Raw genomic sequence first — 16,611 nt, 5'->3', positions numbered from 1 at the left:
TTTCGAGCTGAAACACTTACCTGGACTCAGCGAGTTGAGCTCGATGCTGGTTTGGGTCTGGTTTCATGAAGAAACTCCTCTGATAGATGTTTAAGCTCATCAGTTATGCAAAGCTCTTGTAGTTATATTGTAAATAAAATGTATTTGCAATGAGTTCTGAGTAAATTAAGACTACTTTAGTGATTCTGTGTGTAAAAAAAAAAGTAGCTTTACACTACAAATCCCACAAGATGTGCAAGTTACTGTTTGTACTAGACCTGTCAAGTAATTGCCCACTATAGAGTAAAGTAAGTTGTTTATTATGTGGAGAGTGAAGGAGGAACAGATTTTAATGACTATTTTCAATTTGTGGCTCACTAAATGAGGCTAAATGAGACTGAATGAGGTTGTTGTTGACATTAAACGTCATCCCGGCGAAAACTCATCTACTTCCAGCCTCCTTGTGGTTCTGAACGCATTCTTGCAAACTATTCTAACTCAAACTTTCCAACTTGTACATTTATCAGTGTAGTGGGAAGCTTAGCGCTGGTGTTTATCCTGAAAAATTAAGAAAACCCGTCAGTATCCCAAACTTTAGTCGATGCTGACCTCCGGATTGGCCTAAAAAAACCCGTCACCCCTGCAGTACTCTATCATGAGCCGTGCACCGCTTTTTTGTTCGGAGGGGGAGGTGATGGTGTCACTGGTCCACAAGTGTCCTGATTGTCGCCATGGAAACGTAGTGGCTTTAAGCTCTGAGGCAGCCTGGGGGTAGGCCTGCTTTTTTTTTTAAGGCACTCAAAAATCTGTTGTCGTTTTTTTTTCTTCCTACATTTGAGCTTGGCTGTGCAGACTGATGTACGTGCAGAGTTGTGCTGAAAGTGGGAACTTTGTGCTCTTTGAAAATCCAGTTTAAAGAGGCAGGATATTGTGACATGACAAATAGACACGACAACGCGCAGACAATGAGAATGGACCTTTCAGTAAAGTGAGAGAGCAGTGAAACTTTTCAAATTGCACATATTTGCATAATTGTATATTCAGGATTTGTTATTGAGGGAGAAGGAGCATTTTGAAACATGCCTGGAGAGGATCTTTTTACATTTCGACAAACATTAATTTCAGTTAAACTGTCTACCTTGTATTAGACTAGTCCAAGACTGGTTCAACCCCGCAGATAAGCACAACATTATCTTCATGAAACAAGTCCCTGATGTGTTAGTCATCTTGTCATACAGGCAGGCAATATTAACCACATTGCGACTAATAAGTCTTGAAGTCAGAATTATCAAAGGCAAGCGGCATACTAATGCCTCTGAACAATTTTGATTTAACATCTAACACATTTCTTCACCCTGTTACTTGTGCTTTTGGCAGACAACCCTGACGCCTACCAGCAGCATCTGAATTTTGTGATTTTTAGGTTTTGTTTGATGCTTAAGAAAGACTCATATTTTCTGGCTGTGATTATCGCCATCTCAGTCTGCGATGCAACTCTCAAGTGGGAGAAGCTCTTAGTACACTGCACCGCTAATATGCGAGTGCTTTGAGGGAGGAAAATGTCTGTTTAGCCCAGTTGAAAGCAATAACTTTCACAATAACTCACAGACAGAGTATAAGTACAGGCGCAGTGGCCAACTTTTAATGGTATTATCATGCATTCACTTTGAGTTGAAAGCTCCTTCGGTGTCTTTGCTGTTTTTTTTTTTCTTTTGATCACTAAGATTTTGAAATCCTCCCGAGGTATTTCAGCCGTGATTAGCTGCGCACAGGTAGAGACGTCGCCGTCGCTCAGCAGCTCAGCCGAAACCGACCCCTTCTCTGAACGATCAAAAAAAACCACAGCAACAAGTGAGCCTTCACAGGACGCATCCTCGCACCGACGAGACGAGCCAACTCTCTGCACTGTTTCTGCTCTTCCTCCTTGTATGTTTACATCATCTGCGTGCAGTCAATATATTTCTCCCTCTTGGCCCGAATAAAAACAAAGACAATCAGCTTTGACATCATCACAGCACCGGGAAGATAAAAACATGTGGAGTGGATAAACAAGCTCTAAAGTTTCCTGGCCTTGACAGTATTTCTAACCAGTTGTCATTTTATATAGCTGTGTCATTTTGTGCATAATTCCACGGTGCATTGGCTTGGTTTGATTTGATTTAGGACCTCCACTTTCAAGGAAATTGGGCTTAGGGTATGAAAGTTCACACTTCTTGCCTCCAGGCAATTGATTTTTCTGAGCTTGATTTTAGTGCTGTAGCAATGCGAGTGGTGAGTGTTAGCAGCGTGTTGTGTCACAGAGGTCCAAAGATCCTCGAACCTTAGTGTGAACTCAGCGTGATTTTTGTAATTTTAAAGTTGGCAGGTTGAAATTTAACGGCAAAGTGTGTTGATTTAGCCTAGAAACAAGTCATCCAGAAAATAAAAATGTCAAACATTCACTGTTTTCAGCTTCTCCAACCTGAAAATGTTCTTTTTTCTTTTCTTCTTTTATTATTTAACTATGAAAGCCTCACTGAGATTAAAAGCGGGAGTGTGATCATATAACACAAAATATGTAACAATGGGCCACTCCATTGCTTCTACTCGTACTGCTCAGTCTGTGCAAACAGTTTACAGTATATTGTCCTCTGTGGCTCTGCAGAAGCTTTTCAAAGGCTGAGAAAATAGCCCTTGATGATGTCATCTGGAGTTATTTTCTCAGCTTGGGTTTGGAGACTACAAATTAACTATGCAGGCATGCTGGAGACATGAAGTTTTAAAGTCATGGGCATTAACCAGGCAGACAGGGTTTAATGAAAAGACACTGTGACGTTGCATTGTGGAAAGTGTAGGATCTGGTGTTTTTGACCCATCCTAGCAGCTAAAAGTCAGGATGTCTCAGCCTGAATCACTGGAAGACCTCTTTGAAACATAAATCGCCATTAAGGATCATAGATCACACCATAGAAACAACCTAAAGCAGCACTTTTGAGGCAGCAGCAAGGGGAAAAGCTGTTGATAGCTGTTGGTGTTTTCATCTGGGGGTCATCATATTATAGTTTCAATTAGATTTTTTTTTTTTTTAAACAAGCATAAATAATTAAAAGTTCTTTTTCTGCCACGCGTTCGCCCATTTTGCTGGTGCTGAGCGCGCACAGTCAGAAGTTATTATTAGACCGAATTTAAGCGGCCCCGTGTCCTCCTCTCTGAGCAGTGGGCACCGAGCTCCTGCATTGAGTTTGACAGCCTTCACACAATATTGTGCAAGGGCGCTCCCTTAGCTTCTCATGCTGGTTAAATGTAATATGGCAGATGGATAGTATTTGCAGGGAGAGCGGGGGTCTCACCCTCCCTCTCACTCTTTTTTTTTTTTTCGCCGTCTCTTGCCAGTACCTCAGACATTTCAAGGGGGAGAAATATGTATCAAATTAACTCTTAGCAACAGGGCCTCCAAGCTCCCTGCCCTTGTCTTTTCAGCAATCAGAGCTTTGTTATTTTAGTCTTTCAACCAAAACCAAACTGGATTCAATGGCTTGAGCAATTACCTGTAATTTTCCAACCTGGTGCGCTAGCTTTCACCGGAGCGACTGTGAACAGTAAAAGATTGTCTCCTTGGTTCCTCGTTTTGGTGTTCAAGTAAAGTGCACTAATTCATTTACATCCACAGTGTGGCACATTTGGAAATGTTCACTTCCCAGCAGCGGGAATGTCTGCAGAGATTTGGTTTCTGTCTGTCGGTCTCTGACACTGAACCTCTGCTTTATACATCTGACCCATATATTAATACGTCCTTTCAAGCCAGTTCAGAGGAGACAACTCTGCAGCCCCGACATCTGTTTTCACATTGCAGACTTTTATCCCATTTTTCCATCGACCCCCACAAACCCCCCTTTCCGTTCCCCATCCTGTTCTCAAATCGTGTAAGAAACTACAGGAGCTCAACTTGACTCTATAAGTGTATATGTGTGAGTCAGAGTGATGTTTCCCCTTCAGAGGTACTGAAGGAGAGAGAACTGCTCGCACTAAAATGCTAATTAAGTGCAGTGTGGCAGACAAGGACACTTGAGAGTGTATGCATTAGCAAATTTTAACTCCCTGCAAACCAAACAGTTTGTTCTGGGCTAATCTCCCAATAATGGAGGCAAGAACAACAGTAGGAACCAGAGAGAGTAGAAATATTGACTAGCTTTAGAACATGGCGAGAGAGAGAGAGATGGTTTTCTTTTTCATTACCAAGATAACACAGTTTCAGGAGAAGAAAGCGTCTCCTCTGGCATCGTTTTTTTTCGTTTCATCTCCTCACAGAGGTAACATATGGTATCTGTAAGGGAGAGTCAGTTTGTGCTATGCGGTGAATTATTTTGTGGATTAGTATTGGCATTTAAATGCTCTTGGCTTTAAATCTTGTCTGTTTTAGATCTTAAGTACATTCCTTGGCATCCCGCTCTCCCGCTCAGGCTGGCCTCTTCCCCCGGCCAACACATTTTTGAAACTGCAGAGCTTAACAGGAGAGCAAAAGGCAGCCATTTGAAGAGACCCTGAAGCTGATCTTGAATTACTTTTAGTGAGATACCACTCAAATCAAACCAATTCTTACAATGTTGTGATGCCAACAAACCCTTAACCTCCAGTTGGGGTTAAAAACCTTTAGTTTTTTTTTCCTTTTTGCCCCCCCCATCCATTACTTTACCGAGTGGAGGCGTCTGAGGTTAATGTAATTACGGCCTCTGATGGTTGTACAAATTGCAGGCTGGTAGTGTGACACACTCTCCCCTCAAGTGTGCTGCGGTTGGCTCTAATGTCTTGTTTTAGCCACGCTCATTAAGACGACCTTGGCCAGGTATGTTTAGCTATTGCCAGGACCTTCTAGCTGCGTGTCTGTATTTCACGTAAACCACGAGAGACCTTCACGACATTGAGGAAGAATATCCGCTAGCTTGAAAATACATAATTTTTATTCCAGAGAAAATGTTTTAGAAGTAAGTACTGCAACAGTTAGTAAGTGATGTCTCTGCCCAGTTGTTAAATCCAGCGTTTGTGGCACATTTATGTTGCCCCAGAGATCCTGGCTGACATGATAGCCCCCTTTCTTCATCTCCGAGCGGCCTTTAAAAGCACAGCCCTCCCTCCTGTTTCCAGTACAGTTGGCCTCCCTCCAGCTCCCTCAGAAGAAGCGGATGAATTCCTAGATGTCTGATAAGCTTCAGCAGAACATGATTCTAAATGGAAGAGAGACGAAGAAGAAGAAGAAGAAGAGGAGACAGATGCTATCAGCTCGCTTGAATCGCCTCGCAGTCAGATCAAACATCCTTAAAGTGCAGGGAATGCTGAATCATGTCGCAAGGTTGTTGCACATTTATCTTCTCTGTTGGTTTAATTGAACTCGTTTCTAAATGAAACCAACTGGCCGCTTCGATGCAAACAAAACATCATTAGCGTCGTGAAAGTCCCGGCCGCTTTGTAGCTTTTTTCCCACTCATTTTCCTTTGAAATGGAAAGCCTTAAATGAGCGCTTCTCGTCCTGATAATTTTTGTCTCCTGCACTCAAGGCATTTTGTGACGCAATTAATCACTTACCTCTGTTTGTTTGTCCTCTTTCTTTCCCCGTTTATCGAGCCTGAGACTGACACAGCCCCCCCCCCCCCTCCGGCCCTCGTCATGTGCGAAGCTCTTGTTTGTCCCTGCGTGTTTGTGTGTAAAACAGCAGGACCCTCAGGATCGGGGAGTAAAATGTATCTCGCAACACCGGCGTAGCGTGCCAGAGGTGTCTTGATGGCGATGGAGTCATACTGAGCTAATGAAGCTCCAAACCTCAGCTATCGATCCACCCCGCAATGGTGCTTTACAGAGATAACTGAGGAGGAGAGCAGTGTGTGGCCTCACGTGCGCTCTGATCTGTGTGACATCTAATTCTGTGTAATGAACCCTGTGCACCAGAGAGCGTGATGGGGGGCTGTCTATGGTAATGACAGGGATAGCATGGCCTGGGTGGTTTTTGAAAAGCTTTAAAACACTGCTGGTTAGCTCGCCGGGCTTTCCTGACAACAAAGAACTGATCGCTCGAACCAACGCCTCTATAAAATGACTTGAAACAAAGTTGCTTTAGAAAATCCTAAACATCCTGTACATTTGGTGAATAAATGAAGTCCTTCTGTTACTTTGTAGCCTGCTGTAGTCTCTGCTCTATGCAAGCAGCACCTGCTTCATACTCGTCCATCCTAGATGGATAGAGGGATCCCTCCTCTATCGCTCCTCTTGAGTTTCCACCCATCTTTATTCTGATAGATGTGATTGTGTGATAGAGCCGTTTGCCTATCTGAATTGAGGGTCTAAACCACATCACATTCTCCCTCCGTCGTTTGAAATAGTGAAAAACACTGACATAAATGCTGAGCAGCGAGATCACGAACTGTGAAAGGTGTATCAGAGCAATAATGTGGTTTGTGGCACTGTACTGAACAGGGTGAAGGCACACAGCTCCATTAATGTCTTTTATTTTCAAGCACAGTGCTTAAGTGTTGTTGGCCAACAGAGGAGTTGAACAGAGGTTAAACACAACCCGAGAGTCAGCTCGAGAAGGCCGGCGATCGCGCCGTAACAGGGAACACATCCTTGAAAGCGTCGGCCGTTCTGCCGTACAAAAGAAGATACTCTACAGAATTTGAAGCTTGTGCGACTGCAGCGTGAAAACAGCACCACGTTAAAGAGGTGTAACGTGCTGCGATGGCGTTTTTTTACAGGCAGAGGTGAGAACATGAAATACGATCCAGGAAGCATTCATGGCTCTAAACGTGCAGCAAATGACAGCGTTTGTAACACTCTGAGAAAGGATTTTACAACTGTGTGATCACTTTGACCATTAGTATGCATCTGCGCCCTTGCTGTGCCACTGCGATGGTTCATTGAAATGAACAAGGAGGCCGTGGTCCCCGAAGCAGCACTAATATTAACATTAGCTTTAAACATGCGTTAACTTTTATGGCCACTAGGGGGCATCGGAAAAAATGCTGTAAATGCGACATTGACATATTATCGCATTACGAAGCAGTTATGTGCTATGTTACAGTCTGTGCAACATATGACACCCTCTGTCCGTGGACCCTCGATTTGGATAGGAAAAGGCCCAACCACCCCCAACCCCCATCCCCCCAAAAATGGAAAAAATGGTAGAAACCTCAGGACGGTTATGTCAAAAGTGGCAAAAAAAAAAATCTGTTACACGTCCAGCAGACACGGAACACCATTGGTATTTATCTGGAGTCGCGTTTCGGACCATCTGGCAAATGGAAGCCCAACATTCACTTTCCTTTTAGTTTTGGTTTGGTCTCCTTAAGTCCTGCCGGGAATATCTGGCTCTTTAGTTGTTAAATGCTCCACTATGTTCACCAGCTAGTCGCGAACCGTGTCTGTCTGCCGTTCGGCGCTGGGCAGGTATTGCACAGTGGGATTATCACTTTTGAGCTTTCCCACTGAAAACAGCTGCCTCCTCCGTCTGGAAAGAACTCTGTGGAAAGCACTCAGACTGAGCCAAAACGGTGCAATTTTGTGCTGTGAAACTGAAACAATGAGATAAAAGACGCTAAAAAGCTACATAGAGCTCAGGGGAACGAGATGGTGATACAGCTGACCCCTTTTGCACAGTCATTTCATCCATTTTAATATAAAATATTGATAAGAGCAGCCTTAAGGATAGAGAGACCTCAGATTGTAAAACGCTCTGAGAGAAACTTGTGATTTCTGGCTGTATAAATAAACTTGACTAAGAGCTGGGGATTTGATGAAATTTAGTACGTTTGCAGAGGCCATAATTACTCTTTTCACTGAAGTGGTGATGGTTTAAATTCCCTCCATCATTCCTGAGTAATAGGAAGTGTCAAACAAAACCTTCATGACACAGTGCTTTGAACACTCCCCCTTATCCCTGCAGAATTAAAATAGACCTGGAAGAAGAAGAAGAAAAAAAAAGGCTTTTTCTTTTCCATGACCACCTCTGCTGCTGGTGCAAATGAAAATGCCCTTCCCAAAATAGATCATTTTTACCCTTCAGATGTCCACTTTTATTTTAAGCTCGGTGACACCATGCCATCCATCACACCCAGCGTTTCAGATGTGAGCAGCCCCGGGGAAAACACTGATACAATGCAGGGAAAGTGTGATAGCGTGCTGGCTGCTGTGTAGTTAGGACCTCTATGGTTAGACTGCCACTAATTTCATCTCGGAGTAGCATTTAGACATTTTCTTTGTGCGAGTAAAGTGGAAGTCATTCCTCTTTTTAGGGTAAACATTGAAAATGGATGCCCTGCCTTTCCAGCTCTTCCCTCAAATTACCACTTGACATGGCCAAACATCGCTCCGCATTATTGTCTGCCAGGAAAATGCATTTCTGAACGCTTTATTGAATGTTTTGGCTGGGTGGAAATTGTACGAAGTGTACCCAGCGCTTTGATCATCTTGACCTTGAAATGCGATAGTCACCCCACTTCACAGGGCTCTCTGACACCTGGGAAACTGGATCTGGTATTCTTGATACATGATCTGCACCGCAGCACTAAAGACTTAACTTCTCCTGTTTCGCAGTCGGCAGAGACTACTGATGGGAACTGGAATTTCACATGGCTCAGGCTGAGGGTTTTTTTTTTTTTTCCTCTCCCACAAGCCACTGGAGTCACAACATTTGGAGCCTGGTGGAAAAAATGGCCCCTATGATTTTTATGAACGAGATTCCTGCAGCATTACTTTGGCTTGAAACACAGAGGCGCACAAAAAGGTTCTTATTTGTCCACTGGATTTTTCATTTTTGTGCATCAAAGCTGATGAAGTGTGCACGCTGAAAGACAGCTATCAACTGCAGATCCATTGAGTCATCAATTAGAAGTTTGTCATTGTTGTATCTTAGCATTTTTGAATGGATTTTCATTTCTGGGTTCATTTTCAGGGTATCCTGCAGTGGACGTGGGGCTAACATCATAGATTAATACACCTCACTGAAATAAAGCACAAAGCCGTAGCCAAAAACTGCAGAAGCACTGCTTCACTCAGCAAATTCCACATATTTAATTATTTTGACCGTCATTTTCTAACTAATTTCATCACAAGATGATGTGTGTCAAGATCTGGCTGAGCTCTTTAGTAGTCATTATAAAGCACTTATTAATCCTTAATTCTGGGGGTGGGGTTATTCAGAGTAAGGGTTAGGTTATTAAGATCATTATTTATGTACCTTCCTTACTAACTATGAATAAGCAGTAATTAGGAGGTTACTGAGGGAAAACTCCTAGTTAATGGCCTAGTATTGTAGAATGTGGTCATGCCAAATAAGGCATTAATAAGTGCTTTATAATGACTAATAAAGAGCCAGTATGCTACTAATATGCATGGAAAGATGCAGCTCTTTAGCAGCAGTTATGTGTACCTTAATATAATGTGTTGTTGTATTTTATGGTGCATGTTTTTGCCTGTGTAGCATTTTAAAACCATCCTCACTTTGCATTCTTCAGATCTGCAAATGTGTTGCCTCAAATCAAAATGGACTCGAGCGCTTAAATAAGTGTTAAATGCTTGAGTATTGTCGTGGTGTTACATGGATGTAATCCATTCAGGAATCAGCTTATGCCTTACAGATCTGAGCGATGTAATGCGATGGCACTGGCAGTGGTAGTGAGGGTTAGAAGTGAATTACACAGAGCCAGTGTGTGATTAGAGAAGCTGTGGCACAGCTTTTAAAGTTCACCACCCCTCGGGATATTTGATCGAGCCGCCGGCCTTTGATCAGCGTTAACATTACGGTAACCATGACAGTTTATTTTCAACTACCAAAAAAAAGAGACCATTTGAGTCAGAAAACAATCTCCCCTTCCTCTGACACGTTGGCACGCCGCAAAAGAAAAATGTCAGGGTCAGTGACGGGCCATTAGCCCAGAGTGAGTTCCTTTTGTGCTCCAAGATCCATTTAAAACACCTTTTTAGCCTTCAACAGATGGTACCGTGACACAGCAACCACAGGCACTGACCTGGGCCATAACTTAAAGACGTTTCCAAAAAACCTCAGGACATGCAACACCACGGAGGAATAAGAATGGCTGCCCGGAGAGTGAATGACACCATGAATGTGTAATAAAGAATTCACCTGCTTAGCTCGGCTGTATTGTAATGCCTTGTACATTTGATTGACTACACAGTCACCCTCTATTCATCGGTATTATACCCTTTTCTCTTTCATGGAGGTGGCTCCTCCGTTGCTGCAAATGTCATAGTGCTTTAATGAGAACTGCACTGTAGCCCACAATGGAAGCTTTTCAGCCAGATTAAATGTATCACTGTGCTGAAACTTTCCTTTCCTCTCTCCCCCCTGTGCCCCTATTGTGACACAGTGGTTTTACAGAGCAGCTTGTTGCTGAAAAACAAGGTTAAGAAGATCAGTATCAAAGGAGGAGTGTTTTTGTGTGGCTTGCAGGAGAGTCTCGCTTCAGGTTTCCACCTGAAACACAAAGGTGTTTTCTTACCTGATTTGTATTCATTCACACAATGAGTGGACCTGCCTCTCTTGTTTCCAAGTAAGGAGAGTCCAGACGAGACTTTTGTTCGCCCTATCATCGGATACGTGCATGTTGCTTCCTCCAGTACGAGCCTTGGAGCCCAGCCACGGGCTTTGTCCTGGATGGATTTTTTCCTGCCCTTTTTCCTCTTCTTTGTTGCACTGTGTATGTTCTAAGAAACCATTTCAGATAAATGTTTCAGCACCACTGCTGTTTTTTTTTTTTTTTTTTTTTTTTCCTTTTGGCTCCTGTGTTATTTCAGTATTACCCAGCCTTGTCATCCTAAAATTGCCTTGTCAGAATCCAGAACCCACAAATTAGCATTTAAGGTCTTTCAGTCTATTGGAGCCCCTAGTTCAGTCCGTTCTGGCCCGTGTTGTGCTGTCAAAACATCGATAATGCTGCCTGTGACGCGCTACTGTACAGATTAATTTGTTTGGTTCAGTTGAGGTAAGTCAAACTGCTGAAAACATGACATAAGTGAATATTATTCTTGTTTTCAGGGTTTTTTCCTGACCGTGTCCCCGGAGTCGATCCTGAAGGTGGCGAAGCACGCTTCAGATAACAACAAAATCTTCTGCATGAACCTCTCAGCGCCTTTCATCAGCCAGTTCTTTAAAGAGCCCTTGATGAAGGTCATGCCTTATGTCGACATCTTGTTTGGCAACGAGACGGTAAGTGAAACGAGACGTGTGCACGCTCGCCTGTGCAGACGTTCTGTTCGCTAACACGTTGTTCTGATTAAGATGTGCAGGACATGTTTCTGTGTATGCTTATATTTATCTCCACAAAATACTCCATATTTTCAGTTTTTATTTTTTTAGTGGGATAATAACCCTGTGAATTTCAATATAGCCACTAGCACCAGGCCTGACCACCACTTTGGTATCTGAACAGCTCTTAGATGGATTGGCAATAAATTAAACATAAATATAATATAAATAAATATGATAATGCTAATGCTCATTATACCTGCTAGGCATGTTAGCATCGTCACAATTCATCTTCGTACCAGCCCTAATATTCCCAGTCAGGATTTAGGTTTTCTTCCAAAAAATCAAGGCTGCTATCAGCTAATTGGCATTAAATGCGTGTGCAGATGCAAAACCCAGAACTAGATGCAGATTAAATACTTCGGATATATATATTTTCTAGCATTAATGCAATAAATTCAAAGGATGGAGTAGTCTTGGTGGAGGTATGTAGTTTAACGTTACATCCTCTCACCTTGTTTAAGGCATCAATCAAAATGCCATGTCCACTGTTTCTTTCCACTCATTGCTCTCATTCCTCCTCAGAATCCATTTAACTTCTCACTTATCACTGCCCCATAAAGAGATGAATAAGAATTAGCCCAGTAATCATTCATCTCAATCGGGTCACCATTTCATGCCGGTTGATCCATTGATTTTTCGCAGCTCTGTGGAAGTGAGTAGCTGGTTGGAGGTCAAGCTGTGGTCACAGACCGTGGTGCTGCTGGGAAGTATCCTCTAACAGGCCAGCTGAGCTTGACTCGGAGGCACCGCCTGGACAAACTGCACCTTTGGGGGGGGGGGGGGGCGGGGTGGATAATCACTGGACTGAGCTTGCCTCCCCACTGCTAAAGCTACTAAACAGAGCCCTGTCTTCGGGTTAGAGATGGGGTCCACAGACCAGGACAGAACTGGAAGACGCTGCTCAGCATTGGAGGATTTATTGCTGTTGCTGACTTCAGCATTTTCCTCCTCTCTTTCCTCTCCCAACATAAGACCTCCCTTTTACATATGCACCTCTCTCTCTTGCTCCCTAATTGCTGTGAGCAACGATTCTGTCTCCAGCACCACGGTGTACATTTTGCAAGCGTTATGTATTTTCGGGTGGGTGGTACTGTAACTGTTTGCTTAAGAAGTTTGCTCACACCTCCAGTCATTACAGTTTAATGACTCTGGATAATTGCAATGCATGTTTGTTGAGGGAGATTATCTTTTGGAGTCTCTGTCAGGGCTTGCTCTCCGGAATTGAACCCGGCTAAGACCGCCAGACTCAGAGATTCAGTGGGAAACAGAGCAGATATTCACTGCTCAGCTGCCTCAAGCAGTGAGGTCTTCTAGGGTCTATATAGGACTAATGCCTGTCCAGAGTGTTTTGACTCCTTTTGGCCTTCCTCTGTGTTGGCTGCTGGGAGGGGGGAAGCGGGGAATGACTGCTCATACAGTCGAGCCCTAGACCTCCCATTGTGCACAAGCCAGACAAGGTTGGCGGTCATGCAGTGGTGCATGGTGAGTGACAGGCAGCAGGGCTGGCTCGCCCATCCAGCCCCCCTGGCCGTCCTCTCGCCCCAACTTCCACCCCCCAAAGTGATGGATCAGCCTCAGCCCATGATGCTTTCATAACAAGTCAGTGACAGTCAGGATCATGCAGACTGACTCCTATAGCCCAGCAGAATGTGCCATAAGGGAGGGCTAATGTGTCTGCCTGTCTCTGCCTTCCTCTCCCACACTTACTGAGTCACGATACAGAGCTGCGCACACTTGGGGAAATATGTTTTAAGGCAGCTGCGAGATCTCATGTTTTGAAAGCGACTAATAATAATTTTGGGCAAGATTGAAGGTTTTGAGAATCGAGTGCTGCATTATTTGTCATGACTGGGATCTCATTTCAGTCAGATCACAATTCCCCTTTGATCGTTTGAAACAGTCGTGCAACACTGCAGACTCCAAAAAATGTCAATAGCCTCTGTTTCCCTCTGTTTCTTCTCTTGTTTTTGCCTGCTTGTGATGTTGAAATGTGTCTGTGTTTCTGACTGAGTCTACCCTTGGTAATTCTGCTGTAACTCGATCCTGCTGGTACTTGTTTGAAACCTGGCATCAGCAGGCCCTCCCTGGCCTATCGGCAGCCTCCTACTTATATAACAGTCTCCCATCCATCCTGTAATTACTGCCTTTTTGGGGCATAGTGTAGTGTCTGTTCCTTCACTGGTGGGGGGGTGGACAGGCTAGCGACGCCGTTTCTGCGTTGCCAGGGCCTCTGAGATGGTGCCGACGGAGGCACATAGACATCAAACGCTACTTCACTTAATTGGCAAACATGTCGTGTGATAACCTGGGAACAGCACAGGCCTAATTGAGTCCTCCTGTGCTGTCCTCCTCTGACTACCTGACATGGAACCCAGGGCATTACATTTCCCTCCATTTAATGGCTGCAGTTAATTAGGCCCGAATGAGGGAATCATTACCGCTGGAAAAACCACATGCCAGTGGATTCGCCGATAAAATTAGCCACAATTTGCTTTTGCTATTTGAGCATAAGAGATAAACCACACAATGGGGGGAAAGGATTGGACCATTACTGGCAGATTTGCATTGTGGAATTTTAGACATATCATAGACAAATGGAACGATTAATCAAGACTGAATTAATCACCCTGACTGATGTTTTTTTAAGCCGAGATTCGTGGCTTTCTCAATTTAGATCATTTCATGTGCTTGGGCTCTTCTTTTTTTTATGTGTGCAAATGGTTTAAAAATGTGCTTCCTTAATAAAACGGTACCGCAGATGAGGAGCTTAGTTTTTTTCCCCCCACAGTCAATACCCAACAACCTCCTCGCTCCTCTGCCATTAACATTATATACCACCCCCGTACAGGAGCCCTTCATGCCTTCCATTGCTGTCCAATGCGTTCTGCAGCTCCACACTCAGAGGGAGCTTATTTTTATGGGTCCCAGCCCCGTCTTCCAAACGAGAGACAGCCATTGTAATTGAATACTCAATAGGTGAGCCATTTAACAAAAGTGGAAATGGCATTCGGCTATGTATTAATGTGCTTTGCTGAGGCGAAAGGAGCCATCATCATTTCAATGTTCAAGCTGTTTTAAAAGAGCATTTAGCCTGCCATCTCTCCAGGCCATGAGAGCAAAATGACACGGATTTCTTCCTCCTCTGTACTTTGTGTGAATGTTCCTCGCCTAATATTTTGTATGGTTATCTCGCTTATTTTCCCATCCATCCCTCAGCGCCTCTCCCTGATCTAGGTGGAGGGATACAAGCAGCTCTACAGAAGGTTACTGTCATGAAAAGCCCCTCAGGCGTTTTGGCTCTCAGCCCTATTTTTCTCCATCTGCATGCAGTGTGTGTGAGGTGGTGGGGGCTCTAATGATTTTTCCAGGACAGGCTGAAGTGGGTGCACAAGTATATATATGTATGCGTGTCTGCGTGTTTGTGTGGTTGGAAAAAAAAGAGGCAGGCGGAGGAGATGCATGGGCAATATGGCGTCATTCCTTAACATCTCTCCAGATTCGTCATTTGGCTTTGTTTGTTTGATAGACTGCTTGGAAGCGTTATCTCTGTGGCGAGGCCCGTGGCTGTTTATCGCCACGGTGACGTATGCGGGCCGATGGAAGTGCATGCTCTCTGCTGTCAGTATGTGTGGATGATGGCAGGTTCACTAAAGGCCCCTTAGGGTATGAGGGGTGTTCTCGCACAAAAAAGGAGGAAAAAAAAGAATAGGAGAAAGAATTTCCCCTTGACAGCTCACCCACAGCGGACTCGAGACGTACTTCTCAACAGTAGCTTGGGGAAAATATCCTGTCTCACTGCCTAAAACAAAGAGATGTGAGAGCCAGATTAGCGTATTACCGAAACAGCTTTCCTTTTAGGCTCTTCCCTCTCCCCCTCCTGTCAGAGCTGTCTGCAGAGAACGGGCAAGAACATGAGACATTAACCTCCATGTGTTTATTCACAAGACCCCACAGGCCAACTGGGAGGATGAACACAGAACCATCTCTAAAGCTAGCGAAGCGGAACAATCACAATGTGTCATTGGAGGAAAAGACATGAAGTATTAGCTGCTGCTCTCCTTTGTGTCTTTCACAGCTGAATTTTAATTGAATGTGCTATTTCTGTGATGAGTCACATGCCTTCCGTTCAGCGCCAGAGTACATTGACCTTCAGTGTGACGTACAGTCAGCGAGTTGTGTGATGAGTCACAGCGCACATTAGCCGTGATGATTCGCTAAATGTAAAAGCTGCCGTCTTTATTTTCGTTCGCTTTATTTATTTTTGGTTTTTGCTGAATTCGAAAACAGGATGAGAAAAAAAAAAGAGCACTTTAAGCCACATAAATTTTTTACATTTTTTATCTTCAATCACTCCATAGTTGAACTTCTCACAGCTCATAATCATGTGACAAGGAGTTGCAAGTTAACACTGCTTGTCTTGGACTATGTAAATTTTGCTGACGTTAAATTTCCTGGATTGTAGTTGCTTTAGCCTCACGAATCCAAATATAGATGTCACACATATACCACAAACCCATGTAACATCTTTTCAGTTCTTTTCCACTCAGCCAATCATTGCATTACAACCCAGGACCTTCTCACCCTTTTTATTTGTATTGCTCTTTAATTTTATTTCACAAAATGCAAACAAAACTACTACTACTGCTACTACACTTTGGGCTCAAAGCTCAATGAAATAAGAATCCTTACAACAAGAGAGTGCAATTATGGCTTAAAACTGACTTTAAACACTAAAAGCATTAAGATAGCAGTTTAACTAGTTCAGCCTTGCAAAAATATTTTTCGGCACATCGTGTAAACAGGCCGGATGAAATATACAGGACTGCACAACAGCAGCTGTACTGAAAATTCATTACAGTTCAACATTTTTGGGGTGTTTTTTTGGGACAATGTTGACACACACACTACTCAGAGTCGATCTGCGACCAACCACTGAATTACATCTGCATCCGCCAATCTGACTGAGAGCGAGTGGAAGAAGTTCTCGGCTGCGCTGCAATTTTAGCATAGTGGCCTCAATGAGAGGTGCAAGTCACATGACATCCACTGAACCAAACATGTCTTCCCATGCACAATCGTTACAAAAGAAATAGCAGCAAAATCAGTCAATTTTCTGAATATCGCAAACACTCCAAAATGACTATGTGTATCTGCAGCCACAGTTTTAGCCTTTCGGTCCAATAACACATTTTGCCCCCTTGGATAATGGTATCCAGTCAACCAACAGCAGGGAACAACTAACAAGGCTTCTTGTGAGGTGTTTACTTCTTGTTTTATTCATGTGACGAAATAATGAAAAAGTTTGACATGCAACTCACTAATATCATTAATGCGGCAAT

The 16,611-nt window shown here is 43.6% G+C and overlaps 1 protein-coding gene across 3 annotated transcripts in view; it reads left to right on the top strand.

Annotated features, from left to right (window-relative positions):
• LOC121624755 (adenosine kinase-like) overlaps positions 1–16,611 on the top strand; it is a 109,184-nt gene that overhangs the window by 67,931 nt on the left and 24,642 nt on the right. For all 3 annotated transcript variants that reach the window (XM_041962619.1, XM_041962620.1, XM_041962621.1), the window contains one exon: positions 11,000–11,170. In XM_041962619.1, coding sequence (XP_041818553.1) covers positions 11,000–11,170 — 171 coding nt within the window. The remainder of the gene's footprint in view (positions 1–10,999; positions 11,171–16,611) is intronic.

Source organism: Chelmon rostratus, chromosome 21 (genome assembly GCF_017976325.1).
Source record: "Chelmon rostratus isolate fCheRos1 chromosome 21, fCheRos1.pri, whole genome shotgun sequence".
Classification (NCBI taxonomy): Eukaryota; Metazoa; Chordata; class Actinopteri; order Chaetodontiformes; family Chaetodontidae; genus Chelmon; species Chelmon rostratus.
Note: the sequence above shows the minus strand (reverse complement) of the source record. Positions and strands in the feature narration are given on the sequence as shown.